The 14,067-nt window shown below is 37.2% G+C and overlaps 6 protein-coding genes across 7 annotated transcripts; 2 read left to right on the forward strand and 4 right to left on the reverse strand.

Annotated features, from left to right (window-relative positions):
- Positions 1–718: 718 nt before the first annotated feature.
- Positions 719–2,270, reverse strand: LOC17893938 (THO complex subunit 7B). The gene is made up of 3 exons (XM_023785957.1): positions 2,122–2,270; positions 1,153–1,787; positions 719–1,062 (listed from the first exon to the last, which is right to left on the reverse strand). Exons 2-3 carry the CDS (start codon positions 1,750–1,752, stop codon positions 952–954), a joined length of 711 nt encoding a protein of 236 aa, XP_023641725.1. The 5' UTR covers positions 1,753–1,787; positions 2,122–2,270; the 3' UTR covers positions 719–951.
- A 305-nt stretch (positions 2,271–2,575) lies between these two features.
- LOC17890894 (heavy metal-associated isoprenylated plant protein 8) lies at positions 2,576–4,083 on the reverse strand. The gene is made up of 6 exons (XM_023785462.1): positions 4,070–4,083; positions 3,786–3,936; positions 3,584–3,710; positions 3,177–3,355; positions 2,974–3,067; positions 2,576–2,865 (listed from the first exon to the last, which is right to left on the reverse strand). Exons 1-6 carry the CDS (start codon positions 4,081–4,083, stop codon positions 2,576–2,578), a joined length of 855 nt encoding a protein of 284 aa, XP_023641230.1.
- A 330-nt stretch (positions 4,084–4,413) lies between these two features.
- Positions 4,414–5,777, reverse strand: LOC17891755 (protein EXORDIUM-like 6). Its single transcript, XM_006299167.2, has 2 exons — positions 5,138–5,777; positions 4,414–5,006 (listed from the first exon to the last, which is right to left on the reverse strand). Exons 1-2 carry the CDS (start codon positions 5,715–5,717, stop codon positions 4,546–4,548), a joined length of 1,041 nt encoding a protein of 346 aa, XP_006299229.1. The 5' UTR covers positions 5,718–5,777; the 3' UTR covers positions 4,414–4,545.
- A 78-nt stretch (positions 5,778–5,855) lies between these two features.
- On the reverse strand, positions 5,856–7,815 carry LOC17891624 (histone acetyltransferase MCC1). The gene is made up of 5 exons (XM_006296669.2): positions 7,460–7,815; positions 7,179–7,323; positions 6,646–6,745; positions 6,328–6,556; positions 5,856–6,216 (listed from the first exon to the last, which is right to left on the reverse strand). The coding sequence occupies exons 1-5, from the start codon at positions 7,603–7,605 to the stop codon at positions 6,039–6,041; spliced, it is 798 nt and encodes a 265-aa protein (XP_006296731.1). The 5' UTR covers positions 7,606–7,815; the 3' UTR covers positions 5,856–6,038.
- Positions 7,816–8,546: 731 nt separating this feature from the next.
- LOC17892592 (heat stress transcription factor A-1e) lies at positions 8,547–11,624 on the forward strand. 2 transcript variants are annotated; one of them, XR_002834691.1, is made up of 4 exons: positions 8,547–8,982; positions 9,989–11,182; positions 11,270–11,325; positions 11,446–11,624. XR_002834691.1 is itself a non-coding variant. In XM_006297545.2 (3 exons), exons 1-2 carry the CDS (start codon positions 8,737–8,739, stop codon positions 11,147–11,149), a joined length of 1,407 nt encoding a protein of 468 aa, XP_006297607.1. In that variant the 5' UTR covers positions 8,547–8,736; the 3' UTR covers positions 11,150–11,182; positions 11,270–11,624. The 2 variants fall into 2 exon arrangements, 1 of the variants encoding a protein (XP_006297607.1); XM_006297545.2 differs by having other exon boundaries at positions 11,270–11,624.
- A 1,603-nt stretch (positions 11,625–13,227) lies between these two features.
- Positions 13,228–13,909, forward strand: LOC111831712. The gene is made up of 2 exons (XM_023786895.1): positions 13,228–13,325; positions 13,417–13,909. The coding sequence occupies exons 1-2, from the start codon at positions 13,245–13,247 to the stop codon at positions 13,834–13,836; spliced, it is 501 nt and encodes a 166-aa protein (XP_023642663.1). The 5' UTR covers positions 13,228–13,244; the 3' UTR covers positions 13,837–13,909.
- The last annotated feature ends 158 nt before the right edge of the window (positions 13,910–14,067 follow it).

Below are 14,067 nucleotides of genomic sequence, written 5' to 3' on the forward strand. Positions count from 1 at the left end.
TTTCTTACAAAATATGTCCAAGAATGATATACCAGAGAAAATTCAAAAGCAAGTGTCAAACTTTAAAAAACACAAAAGAGATGAAATGAGAAGAAAGAAAGTTGAAGAGCCAAGTAATGACGAGGAAAGAGTTGATCCATAAGCTATGTGATCCCAGCACTGTTACGATAACTTCTAAACAGCTCTAACTTCGCCTCGAGGGCAATAGCTCCAACTTTAATTTTTGATAGGCATAATCAGATCTGAGGATTTGCAAGCTGTGCAGAGCACCCGATCAGGTTGATGTAGAGATCCTTTGGTTAGAGGCTCAGAGCCATCTTGTATTTCTTCGAATCTCAATTCAATTATAGAAAATGAATTGAAATACTCAGAGAAATATGGCGGATTGTGTTTGTTCATATTTTTGGGGTAAAATACAACGAAATCTAAAATAAGGCAGAATCAAGAAGACATTGAATAACAGTGGTTTTGAACGTATTCTAAAATACACCAAATAAATGCATGATCCAATAACAACAGATTTTAATGTACTTTTTAAAATACTTAATTGAATAACGCTGGATTTTAAAATACCTCTAATTCCTTTAAAATACAGTATTGAATAACACCCCCTAAATACGTCCAAACCATTATTATGATCGGGTAACCGAAACCTTTCGAACCATGGTCAAAGAGAGGACCACGGTATTCAAACTGATTTCATACCAGAATTATTCGATTTATTACTAAAAAACCAACGTCGGTTTAATTGAATCAACAGTTCGGTCTCGGTTTGGAATAAAAATAGGATCCGACGTTTTTTTCTCAGTTCTTCTACTCAGATCACAGGTTTTGGTAAACGGAAGCCACTAGTTCGGATCACCACAGTTGAGGTTGTCAACAGCAAATAGATGACAAAGCAAACATTTGAAACAATGTAGGTTTCTTCTTACAAAGTATCCAGATTTGGACTTAATCAACAGACATGGCATCGGTTATGTTCCTCTGGTCTTCCAACGCTGTCCGAATCTCGTCCACCAAACTCTTCTGCTCATCTTCCATTGTGTTCTGCAACTCATCCACCTATATTCCGAAAATATGTTCACAATCATCACAAACACCTTACAAAATGAAAACTGCAAACTAATAAAAAAGCTCGGTTTTTGACATTACCACATGCAACAGCAGAGCAAACTGCTTCTTCCTTAGCTCAAGCAATCTCCAACTTGCAGTGCTCTCTGCTTCAAGCTCAGCAATCTCCTTGTTTAATTCATATATGACCTTCTCTGTCTCTGACCTTGGTGGTTGCGCAGAAATCAGTTTCCTTATCGTCTCACACTCTTCTTTATGCTGCCTATCTATTTTACTCTCCTCAAGCTGCTTCTTCAGATCTTCAATATCAGTTTTTGCCTGCCTTATCTGCCTTTCGGTCTCATCTTTCACCTCGTTGAAGCTCTCTTTCTCCCTACGGTTTGCTTCCACAACAGCTTGGCTCTTCAGAAGCGGAATCTCGAAAGTAGACAGTTCTTGTAAGAAAGCTTTTGCAAGCCTACCGCAATCATTGAAGTTCTCTTCATCTTTATCCACTTCGAGTACAAAAGAAGTGAACTTCTTCTGAAGTTTCTTCAACGGAGGCTCGCCTCGAGTGGTAGTGGTTCGGGTCAGAAGCCGGTTTCTTATGATTTTGTCATCGTCCACCGGATCAAATGCATAGTTAACCTTAGTTACTACAGTCTCTAATCTACCAGAGATCCTCCTAGCTTTAACTGACATCTCAACTTACTTAAAAACTCTTAACTAATTCAACCCTGCAAAAGAAACACACACAGAACAGAACAATCAAAACCCCAATTTGCCAAATTGCATTATCTAAAGCCAATGGATACAAGATTCAAGCTCGAATCTAAATAGCAGAAACCGAAACATAACGTATCATGATTTACGCAATAAAATCGAGCTTCTTCTCGTCTTCAAAGCTTCTATAATGAGCGATTCGGCATCAAAATTTACTTTATTATTTCATTGATTCGTAAGCAATTTCTCAATCGTTACCATTTGGATGTACTGTATTGAATTTTCGGGTGAGATTGTTTTGACACGAACAAATAAGTAAAATCTGCAAAAGATGACATCTTTACTAACCTCAAGTGAAACCCAAGATCCAAATTCGTCTTCCGCATTCAAAACTCGAACAAAGCAGTCTCCTTTTTAATTGCAAACAATCTTCAAATTCTGTTAACCCTAAATCGCGATATACTCATCTTCCTCCTCCCTAATCTTTTTCCTTTTTTTTTTTTTTTTTTTTTTTTTTGGTGTGTGTGATAAATGCAAAAAGCACCCTCAACTTATAATTTATAACAAAATAAATCCCAAACTCTTAAAAATACACAACGAAACCCATTTCTTTTTTTTGTTACACTAAAACTCCTGGTTAATTGTTTTGACAACTTTTATGTGAAATTGAGTTGTGGAGACATAAATTTGATATTGGTTCACAACTATCATTCAAAAGTGAGATATAGATAAAGTATAGCTAATAAAAACCATATATAATAATTTGAATAGACTCTGATTCATCAACGGGTCAGTTGATAAATCACATGATCGAACAAGAATGCACATTTTCGTCGCTAAAGAGCTGAGAAGGGTAAGCATGTTGGGATGAGTACTGAGGAGGGTAGCTAAAGATTCTGTTTCCATCACTGTCTTCGTTCTTATTGGTGTTCTTGTTATTATTATTATCTTTGTTTTTCTCGGTGGTTTGACTTGCAAGCTCTGCATGTTTCCCAAGTTTTTTCTTGATTTTCTCCACAAGTTTTGGAGGATCCATGACTCCTCGTACCACCACCGTTGATTTTGCCCGGTCTGGTTCCACCGTTTGAACACCTTTCAATTTGTCAAAAATAACAGACTTAAATATGTGCTATACTATTTGAAAAGTTATAAAACAACATATCTAGATATGTATGTGTATTATAAATTATATAACTATACCTTTTATCTTCTCAATGCCTCTTTTAATTTCATGAACACATCCTTCACAGTGCATGTTCATTTTTAAAATCACAGTTTTGATCTGCGGAGTAGTCTGAAACCAAAAAACTATGATTTATAATGATGTATATCGTCATAGACCGTATCTAAGTTTAATGTGTATAAATAAGAGTATTTAGTACAAAATAAATGGACAAACTTACTTCTTTCTTTGGTTGTGGCTCCTTCTTCTGATCTTGTTTAGGGTTAGGTTTTGGAGAAATCAACTCAGCATTTTTACTAAATTTCTTTTGCACTCTCCGCAATATCTTCATGGGATCATCAAATTTCCCAGACACAACCACTTTATCGTTTCCAATCTCTGTCTTAATTTGTTCAACCCCTAAAAGACAAGAAAAATGATCAGCACTTATTATAGTCATTACATGAGACCCCAAACTAGATCATGCTTAAGTTAAATAATAATTTCATTCATACCAAGAATATAATAATGATAAATACGACCTAAACCGAAACTTTATATTGATTCATTTGATTGAGAGACGATATGATCCATAAAAGAGAGGGACAAAATAATCTAATAATATTTCCTTTTAAGAAATGTAATTACCATCGTAGCCCCTCAAGCAATTGGAAACTTGTGATGCACATCCTTCACAATGCATGTATACCTTGAGAACAATTTCTTTACATTGCGTCTTTTTCTGATCAGACTTATCAACTGATGAATCTCCATGCTTCTGATTCTTCTTATCAGATTTATCGACTGATGAATCTCCATTTTTCTGATTCTTCTTCTCAGGCTTATCGACTGATTCTCCATTTTTCTGATTCTTCTTCTCAGACTTGTTATTAGATTCTCCATTTTGCTTGTTCTTTAGTACAAAACCAAAATAAAGATAAAGTTCACAATAAGATACTCGTAAAAAAGTATCAAAATCGCCAAAGACAAAATGCACATACCTTTCCCATATCAATGTTACTCCTTAGCTTGTACGACGAGTGCAATGAACAAACTGAACAGTGAGACTCCATATATATAACAAGGTCAGAGAAGTTTTACTATTAATTAATTACCTTTTTAATAGTAACATACAAAAACATATTCATTTCTCTATTTGGATGATCCTATGTACTTATAGTGAGTAGTAATTGTAATCACCAATATGATTATAGGATGACAAAGAGACAACTAATTTTGTAACGACCCCATATATTAACTTCGATTAGGACTTTCGTAACTTCTTATTCAGTGTCCAGATAAGTATACTATTCATTATTTGGATATTCTGAAGTCATGAATGGTTACAAATCTTCGAGCTTTATTTTCTTATTTGTTAGCGGATTTCGTTGATGTCAAATACTCTATCTATAAATCTACTAATTCATGGATTTTATTTCCTTTTCTTTTCTCATGGAGTTAAATAACACGAGGATCGATAGGTCCAACTTTAGTTTGCTATCGAAAATTTTACCAACAATAGATATATATCCTTCATAAAATCAAGCTTTAAAAGTTCAATGTTGTCATAAAGGGTAAAAACTGCGTAACATATGAAATAACAACAAGGGTTACATAGGAGTCCAGCAAGATTTGGTCTTAGGGTCCCAAACAGAAGGAATCAAGAATTTCAAGTGGTTGATTCCATGTGAATTAAAGGCTCCACCAGTAACCGGGTCAACCCGGATTCTACCGGTAAAACCCGGAAAAGCTCCGGATCCGAAAACTCGAGTGCACTTGGTTGCAGGGTCCGCGATATACATGGAAGAGCCATGGTTTCTCTTTCCGGCATCGATGAACGGTGTAGTCTCAGATTTGAACAGGGACTTGGTCAGAGCTGGATTGGTCACGAAATCGGCTAAACCTGTGGCTAGCTGAATAACTAGTGCGTCGGCTCCGACTTCGCCACTTGGAGGTTGATAGATCATGCCACGTGGACCCTTGTCAGCCGTGTGGAAAGGCCAAGCACACTGTCCCGGACACTCCTCCTCCGGGTTGCTTACCATTATGTACGGTTGTGGTTCTTTTTTACCTGCGTAAAATTTACGTAATTACGTCAAATTACTCTGATTCTTGGCTAATAATTATGTTTTATGACGCAAAGTAAAAAATAAAATAAAATTATGTTGATAAACCAATATGAAGAAGAAGAGAAAATCAAACCTTTAATTTTGGCAAGGGCAGTATTTTGGCAAGTTCCGTTACAAAGCCCTAAGCCATGAGCCCTAACTTGTGCGGAAAGTAATACCACGGGCATTACTTTGGACATATTTCCAGTGGCCGTCTCGACAAGTTTCTCACCGTTACCGATTGTCAATTCCTTTCCATATTTCATCTTCTCATCCACATAAGTCCGGACAATCTTCACCTTAATCCTTGGAGTTACGGTTTTGTTATTTTTCTTCTGTCGGTAAATCTCCTTCACCTCAAACCTCTCTTGGTAACTCTCCACCACTTTCCACCATGATGACACCTTCGGGTCAAGACCTTCCTTGGCGTCAAAGTTAAGCGATTCTATGAAATCGTGAACCCTCTCCTTCTGAATGGGGGTGAATTGGCCGTACCATAATAAAGAGAGATTTAGGGTTCCGTTTGGGATTTGCAAAGGTGACTCACGTGAAAGGCAGAGAGGCGCCAAGAGGAGGAAAGTGATGACGGATAATGAGGAGGAAGAAGAAGAAGACGCCATTGCCACCGCGTGCTTTTTCTGTTCTTCTCGACTTTGATGGGGATTTTTAGGCATTTTTTAAAAAGGGGAGTAACTAAATTTATTGTTTAAGCTATTTTTTGACATCAAAAGCTGGTTTCTTTTGTTTTTGGATAGTTGCCAATGATGCAAAAGAGCTATTTTCAACAAAGCTAACTATTTTAAGAAGGGTGGTGAAAAAACTCGTACGACACTTTATTAACACGTAATGATCAGCATATAAAACCCCAAAAATAAAACAACTAAATCGATGTCAATGCCTACCACAAATGCGACAATAACGGTGGCTATTTACATTTTTATTACAGATGGCACAATGATTATGAGGAAGCAAATGAATCGAACATATAATCTAAATCAAATGAATTCGTACCCGGATGATGATCCGAGATTTGATTTGGTTAGTGTAGGTAAGACGCAATCCGTGTCTTTGCAAATCAGCCATTTCAAGCCTTTCTCCTCCTTGTTCACAAGCTTAGATGCCACTGACTTGATTCCACTCTTCATATAATTCACAACAAACATTGCCACCTCTCTGCAAATTGCAGTAGAATGTCTTAAACCATAATATACTAATATGGGTTAAATATATGGAAAGTATAAGAGAATCAAAAGACTTGTTTTATCTGTGTGTAAATCTACTTACAAGGGTGAGCAAGGAGTTCGAGAACCGTTGATAAAGTAGACAAACAAGAAGGCGTCAAAATGCTGGTGTTTGATTAGATAGAACCCGTGTAATCTCCGCACGCATCTGAACATCAATCTTTGGTACAAAAGGATCGCAGCATTGTTGTGGGCAATCACATGAAGGTATACTCCTCGGCACAACGATAACCCAGAAGCATACTTAATCACCTCACTAATAAGTGACATTGCTGAGAAAACAAAAGTTGGAGAAACGTCAGAATTTATGAACCAAGCAATATACAGAACGGGTTAGAGAAGTACTGTATATGACTCATACCAATTCCTCGGTTTCTGTATGTTTCTACAACTCCAAGTGTTAAGATGTAGATCAAAGTCTCCTCTCCTTTTGAGGAATCGTAATGTATTAAATCATCTATCTGTGCAAGACACAGAAACCATCTGCCATATAAGAAATAAGAAACAGCACTTGACTTGTTTGTATTACCAGATAAATTGACTACACGATTAGTAGAGAACGCCTGAAACCCATGGTTCAAACATATGAGTAAGAAAATACTACAAGCTGCTCTAATTCTATAAAAAAATCTACAACTGAATCATTTTGCAAAGATAGATGATGACCAAGATAACAAAACTTATGAGCTTAAACAATAATCAAATCTCAACATTACAAGATTATTGCTTGTAATCACAAAATTTCTGCACAACAATATCCAAAAGCTTACAGAAGAAAGGGACCTCATTTCTTTATTAGAATCATAAACCATAAACATTATAAACTACTTCAACACCCAAAATATAAACTTTAAAAGCTTGCAACGAAAAAAAATTCACAGAAGCAGAACCCACCTCGCTCTCTTTGGCAAGCACGAATTTAGCAGTAACAAAACCGATGAGTTCATCAGAGTGATCTTCAGGGCGGCTCCGATCAACAGCAGCCCATGAGACAATATCAATTCCGTTCACAACACTCCGGAAAAACTCAGATTCATACCTGATAAAACGAAAAGATCAATACTTTCTAATCTTTTCACAAACTGATCCAAAAAATCAGGGAAAACGAAGCTCAAATATATGAAATTCATTAAAAAAAAAAAAAAAAAGGAAAGAGAGTAGATTATGTATACTACTTGATGGGGAAGAGGTCGCGATGGATTTGCTCCAAACGATCTAGATCATTAGGGTTTATAGGTCTGTAGTAAATACTTGGAAAAATAGAGATTCCTGGATCCTCCATTGATGAATCCTCGATGAATCTTCGAGGAAATGGCGACATTGTTTAAGAAACCTGAAATTCCATAGCTTTCCAACTTGAAGTGCCAGATCACTGGATCCGACCCGTTGAACTAATCGGATCCAGAACGAATCTGGATCTACGTGGGTTTGAATTTGATTGGCTGATAACCTTGGCCGAAGGAATCAAGAATCGAGTTTCGAGCGAACGGAAACAAAAAAAAAGGTCCTTGTGTTTTGCCCTCTCCTCTGTCTCTTGGGGCTTTATTCCTCGTTTGAAGTGAAGCATCTTGGCTCACGTGCTTCGCGACGATCAATCACGTGCCTCCTAGAAAAGGAGCAGTACTATTATGTGTTTTGTATACTAGAAAAAGAATTCGTACATTCGATTCGACTCATATAGTTTTCTTGTGAGTTGTGATGATTCGTAAATCGTAACCAACATAACTTTTATAAAAGAACAAATAATATTCCCTCCCACTAAACTAACTAACAAAGATTCAACATTTAAAAGTAAAACACTCCATTAAACACATAAAAAATAAATTAATCTTTCAAAAGCTTTATAAATAATCCATAAATTGTTATTGGCCTTCCACGGCGGCAAGCAGAAGCGACTCAAACGTTTTCGTTAGAGCGAAACGTGAAACGCAAAGGTACACAACGCGAATGGTCCAATGATAGAACGCGAGACTAGTGGCTTAGTGCCACGTATGAAAAAAGAGCTTAGGACCAGATACGAAAAAGACCAGGTACGTACGTTAATACTATATACTATTAAAAAGGCCGAACACGTTAGTCCGGCCCACGTGGTATTTCTTATCTTTAACACAAAACCTTAAAGGTAATTAAATAATCGGACAGTGGAGAGAAAATCAGATGGACGGTAGAGATTATGACACGTTGTAGCACTCTGCGCAATTCCACCGCTTTCTGGAATTAAAAAATCCAAGTGTATAAATCAAAGAGCAGAGGTGAAGAAGCCATTTGCAGAGTTAAATAAGTGTGTAGAGAGAGCTTCTTCTTCTTCATCTTCTCTTCGTCGCTAAGAGAATATTTTCGAAAAATATCTCTGTTGCCCGAAGTAGCGAATCTCGGAGTCGATCTTCTCTTGACTGTACCGGAACCAATCGAATCAACTACGATTTTTGATTCGGTTATTTGGGGTGATAGAATGGGATCGAGTTGCGAATCTGTACCGACGGCGAACTCTTCCACGGCGGTGGTGGGCTCTATTCCGCCTTTTCTGAGCAAAACCTACGATATGGTTGACGATCCACTTACGGACGACGTGGTGTCTTGGAGCAGCGGGAACAACAGCTTCGTTGTTTGGAACGTGCCTGAGTTCGCCAAACAGTTTCTCCCCAAGTATTTCAAGCACAACAATTTCTCCAGCTTCGTCAGACAGCTCAATACTTATGTGAGTGAGCTTCGATTTTGGATTCTTTTTATCTTTTCATTTCCTTGTTCGATTTGGGGGAATCTTACTTTATTTTCCTCTCTTGTTTTTCTTTCAATCGACTTGCTGATTCGTGTTTGAACGAGTGAGTAGTCTTTTTAAGTGTAAGCGATGTTATTCAAAAGATGTTAGTATGATTTGGGAGTAAAGGATGGAACAAGTCAACTCTAATATACTTATTGATGCTGGTTGAACTAAGCACGTCTAGTAGCTTGTGCTTGTTTTACTAACTGTGTCGTCGTTAAAGATTTGGATCTATGTCTTTGTGGGTTCTGACAATCTCGTGCAACATGATTTTACATATTCCATATTTGTATTGTTCTTGTTTTACACATTATTCTTCACTAGTTTTGTGTACATGTATACCCCGTGGACTTCAGGAATATATGTTTTTCTAAGTTTCTAAGCTGCATCTGCATCTGTGACGCTGGAATGAACTTTCTCATCCCATTTTCCAAAATGAATTTTCTAAGGTCAAGCAAAAGCAAGAAAATAGTACTCTTACATGGCTTTGTTTTTCTTTGCTTTTCTTACTTACCAAAAGGTTCAACTAACTTTGCAGGCTTGTTTGGACATGTGCTCTTATGTGTCTGAAGATTGGTTGACTCAGCAGTTCCATTTCTGGCCAGTAGCTCTTAAGTCACGAAACAAAATTTCTATCAGTTGTCCCACTTTAGCTTTCCATTCGTTTGTATTTGTTCGTCCAGGTATATGCCCATACACTAAGAACTATTAGTTTTCTTGAGCCATAGTAGTTAGTTCGGTGCTGCAGTTAGACACACAATGAAGATATGTTATCATGTCATGCTATCTCTACAATAGTTGTTCTTGAAGTATTCGGTGGTCCTTATGTTTATATACATTTTATAACTCTTCTATGCTGGCTTCCTATTTCAACGGAATCCAAGTAACTTCTTCTCATCTTCTGGTTGATGACTGTTCCATTCTTCTTGCATCATTTTTTCAGGGCTTCAGAAAAGTTGATCCGGATCGTTGGGAATTTGCAAATGAGGGCTTTTTAAGAGGCCAAAAACAAATACTAAAGAGTATTGTCCGGCGAAAACCTGCCCAAGTGCAGCCTCAACAACAACCTCAAGTTCAGCACTCATCTGTGGGTGCGTGCGTTGAAGTGGGCAAGTTTGGACTTGAAGAAGAAGTGGACAGACTCCAGCGGGATAAGAATGTCCTTATGCAAGAACTTGTAAGATTAAGGCAGCAACAACAAGTTACCGAACATCATCTGCAAAATGTGGGACAGAAAGTTCATGTGATGGAGCAGAGGCAGCAACAAATGATGTCCTTTCTAGCAAAGGCTGTTCAAAGTCCAGGCTTCATAAACCAGTTTTCCCAGCAGAATAATGACGCAAACCAACACATTTCTGAAAGCAACAAAAAGAGGAGGCTACCTGTTGAGGACCAGAAGAATCCAGCCAGTCATGGGGTTAATGGTCTTAGCCGCCAGATTGTGAGATATCAATCATCGATGAACGATGCAGCAAACACAATGCTCCAACAGATACAACAGATGAGTAATTCACCTAGCCATGAATCTTTCTCAACCAATCATGGCAGCTTTCTTTTGGGCGATGTTCCAAGTTCAAACCTTTCAGACAATGGGAGCTCTTCAAATGGATCATCTGGAGTTACATTGGCAGATGTTTCATCCAATCCTGCAGGATTATATCCTGCAATGAAGTATCACGACCCTTGTGAAACAAATCAAGTCCTGGAGACCACTTTGCCTTATTCTCCAGGTGATCTCGTAGCTCCAAAGCAAGGAGCAGCAACTTCAGGTAGTTCAAATTCGGATTTTGTTGGATGCGAGATAGATAATGGAGAGTGTTTGGATCCAATAATGGCTGTTTTGGATTGCCCAATTGAGCTAGAAGCTGGTGCCATAAATGAGTTACTTCCTGAAGTCCAAGATTCTTTTTGGGGACAGTTCCTTGGTGAAACCCCAGTGATTGGTGACACAGATGAGCTGATCTCAGGATCAGTAGAAAATGAACTGATAATGGAGCACCTAGAATTACAATCAAGCCTGAGTAATGGGTGGAGTAAGAACCAGCAGATGAACCATCTTACTGAACAGATGGGACTTCTCACATCAGATGCTCTCAGAAAATGAGATCACCATGAAATCACAATCTTTCCGCACAAGGTAATCAGTCTTTCTTCATTGATGAGTTATAAACCACACGATTTTCAGAATCTTTGTTCAAAACCAACCCGTCTCTTGTTCTCGCAGATGGGTTAAGATTTGGTGAAGTCGCAACAACAAAAAGAATGTATGACTAAAAAGAGGTATGTGTATGTATCAAACTGGTGTAACTCTGATTCTTGTTAATGTGTAATAAAATAAGAGAAATGTTGCCTTCTGATTTTTGCATTGCACTTGGGAAAACATCTCTGGTTGTTACACAGAATGAAAAGGAGATGCTCCAAAGTGAGATATGCTTCTGTTCTTGTGTATGTCTTTAAGATGATCGAAATTAACTATATGCTTCTGATAAGAGTCATAGAGATCCTTGTTTGTGTATCTTCTGTAACCAAACTTGGCACTCTTGTTTAGACATATAAACACTGTGGCCAATTTTTACCTACTTTAGTGCTTTCAGTTCAGAACGAGAATATAGAGAGAGGCTAACTTGATAGCACACACGTTTATATTCGCACGCTGTAAAACAATTGGCCTGTGTTCTTCAATATACAATTTCGCTAGATAACAGATCTCGTAGATCAAATTTCTTTCCTAGTTGTTGAATAAGAAATTCACTGCTGAAGAACAAAGGTTGTTTACAGAGGAAATCTTAATCCAAGTGCTAAGTTACATAAGTTGTTGACAAGAAGACGAAGCAAGATGGTGTGGACAGAAAACAGAGGCCAAGGAGCTCAAATTGGCCTCATGAAGTATATTTGCTCTTAGCTTTTCCACACTGATGTGCCATTCCGTTTGAAGGTGATTAAACTCTTCCAGTAGCCTCTGTATCCAAGCAAAGATCCATCGGTTGTTTGTGACTCTCTGTCTCTGCATTGTCCAGTCTTTTTGAGAATCCTAATCTCCATGTTACAACATTCCTTTAGTATCACTAAAAAGAACAATCACTGGTGTAAAAACACACATGTTTGGAATCAAGCAGTTTCTTCTCAGAACCACACAAGAGCTGCGCCTTGAAAGAATTAAACAGAAATTTTGTTTACCTGAACCGTTCTCAACATAGATACTTATCTTCAAGCCCATTAAGCCGAAGATTCTTCAGCCCACCTCACAAGCTCATTAAGAAATTAAGGTCTATTCTCTCTAGTCTCTATCTCATATAATTCTTTTTTTTGGTTTTTTTTTTAATGCTAAATATACAAAATGGTGTGATTACTAAATGGATTTTGGATCCGGTTTTGATCGTTAAGAGATTGTATAATTCACATGGGGTTCTATAACTCAAACCTGACTAAAGACGACTTAAACCTACATGGGTTTAATTCTATGACTCAAACCTGACTAAACATACATATAAAGGTTAAGTAGGAAAATAATTTAATTTTCAATTATAGAGAAAAAATCAGAAATTAATGGTTTATCTACTATACTCTCTAATAACAGCTTGAAAAAAGTGGCTCATTTCATCATCATCTATGAATCATCTTCATCATAAACGATACACATTAAAGTAAGTAAGATTAACTTTATTGACAATTGACATACTAAAACTTGTTGTGTTGTGTGTTCTACTTCGAGTAATATAGTAGGAAAATAATTAAATTTCCAATTTAAGAGAAAATATCATGATGAAATGGTTTATCTACTATAGTCTCTAATAACAGCTTTGAAAAAAGTGGCTCATTTGATCGTCATCTATTCATAAACGATACACATTAAAGTAATTAGATCAACTTATTGACAATTGACATACTAAAACTTGTTGTGTAGTGTGTTCTACTTCGAGTAAGTGCGTGTGTGTATATATACATATGGCAATTTGTAAACAAATGTGGCAAATTGTAAGTCTACATTATTTGTAAGTCATAGACCATATATTAAAGTAGATTTAACCAATCACGGAATGAATAAAATTGCAAGCTAGCCACATATGATATCACCAATTAAGCTTCGGGTTAAGTAGTGCGACGACCGACGTAATTGATCAGTATATATAAGACACACTAGAGGTTACAATTTTGCAAAGAATTCATCAAAGAAATCACATTAAACATTTCAGCAAACAATGATGAAGAAAACGAGTCTGGCGATGGAGAAGAAAGCAGTGAAAACGAGCGTGGCTATGGAGAAGAAAGCAATGGAGCCGGTTAATTACTAAATCATTTCTTTTATAATATATAGGAAATTCATATTTTGTTTTCTTGATCCTCATTTTTACAACTCCTTATAATTTTCAGGTACCATCGCTTAATACGAAATACGAGGTGCGCATAATTGACGCTATAATTGGTACACACATGGGAGCACCCGGATACTCGTACCGCGTACGGGTTTGGCCGGAGCATCTGGAGATTATGTTGAAGGAGACAAACTGGGTTAGGTCAGAGACTGGTGATCCCAAATTCAATCAATCGCTTATTTTCAACCACCCTTCTCCTATCTCCACGTTCATGCTTTCCCTTGAGCTGGTGGAGTCGCCGGAGCCCGAAGGAGTAGAACTTCCTCAGCTTCCTAATCCTAACTATCTGATGTCATCAGTTATTGGCACCGGTAGTTCAGTCGTGGTACCAACCGAACCAAAAGAGGAGTTTGTATTTATGTTCGACGAAGACCAGAAGGAGACTGGAAGCATCAACATTCTTGTTAAGGTCGAGTAATTACTTTACTACCGAGAAAAAAAGAGTGTTAGTAAATCTTAATTATGAATAATGATGATCGTATGTAAGCCGTATTTTATAAAAATATATAGTAAATCTTAATTATGAATAACGATGATCGTATAAAATTTGTTGTATCTTATTATGAGTATGTTTTACTCTTATTATACTTTATACTTAGCATTATTTAATGATCCTGATTGTATACACGTTTACACTCTCTCTCTCTCT

The sequence above is a fragment of the Capsella rubella genome, unplaced genomic scaffold (genome assembly GCF_000375325.1).
Source record: "Capsella rubella cultivar Monte Gargano unplaced genomic scaffold, Caprub1_0 scaffold_3, whole genome shotgun sequence".
Classification (NCBI taxonomy): Eukaryota; Viridiplantae; Streptophyta; class Magnoliopsida; order Brassicales; family Brassicaceae; genus Capsella; species Capsella rubella.

Bases quoted from the DNA above. Each gene is read 5' to 3' on its own strand.
- LOC17893938 (XM_023785957.1), bottom strand. From the start codon at position 1,752: ATGTCAGTTAAAGCTAGGAGGATCTCTGGTAGATTAGAGACTGTAGTA. The intron at 1,063-1,152 runs GTAATGTCAAAA...TTCGGAATATAG, and splicing joins TTGCTCTGCTGTTGCATGTG to GTGGATGAGTTGCAGAACAC.
- LOC17890894 (XM_023785462.1), bottom strand. The intron at 3,711-3,785 runs GTCGATAAGCCT...AAGAATCAGAAG, and splicing joins ATCAGAAAAATGGAGAATCA to CATGGAGATTCATCAGTTGA. The intron at 3,356-3,583 runs GTAATTACATTT...CTTGTCTTTTAG, and splicing joins TTGCTTGAGGGGCTACGATG to GGGTTGAACAAATTAAGACA.
- LOC17891755 (XM_006299167.2), bottom strand. From the start codon at position 5,717: ATGCCTAAAAATCCCCATCAAAGTCGAGAAGAACAGAAAAAGCACGCG. The intron at 5,007-5,137 runs GTTTGATTTTCT...AATTTTACGCAG, and splicing joins TGCCCTTGCCAAAATTAAAG to GTAAAAAAGAACCACAACCG.
- LOC17891624 (XM_006296669.2), bottom strand. From the start codon at position 7,605: ATGTCGCCATTTCCTCGAAGATTCATCGAGGATTCATCAATGGAGGAT. The intron at 7,324-7,459 runs GTAGTATACATA...TCGTTTTATCAG, and splicing joins CGCGACCTCTTCCCCATCAA to GTATGAATCTGAGTTTTTCC. The intron at 6,557-6,645 runs GTATGAGTCATA...TTGTTTTCTCAG, and splicing joins ATACAGAAACCGAGGAATTG to CAATGTCACTTATTAGTGAG.
- LOC17892592 (XM_006297545.2), top strand. From the start codon at position 8,737: ATGGGATCGAGTTGCGAATCTGTACCGACGGCGAACTCTTCCACGGCG. The intron at 8,983-9,988 runs GTGAGTGAGCTT...TCATTTTTTCAG, and splicing joins TCAGACAGCTCAATACTTAT to GGCTTCAGAAAAGTTGATCC.
- LOC111831712 (XM_023786895.1), top strand. From the start codon at position 13,245: ATGATGAAGAAAACGAGTCTGGCGATGGAGAAGAAAGCAGTGAAAACG. The intron at 13,326-13,416 runs GTTAATTACTAA...TATAATTTTCAG, and splicing joins AGAAGAAAGCAATGGAGCCG to GTACCATCGCTTAATACGAA.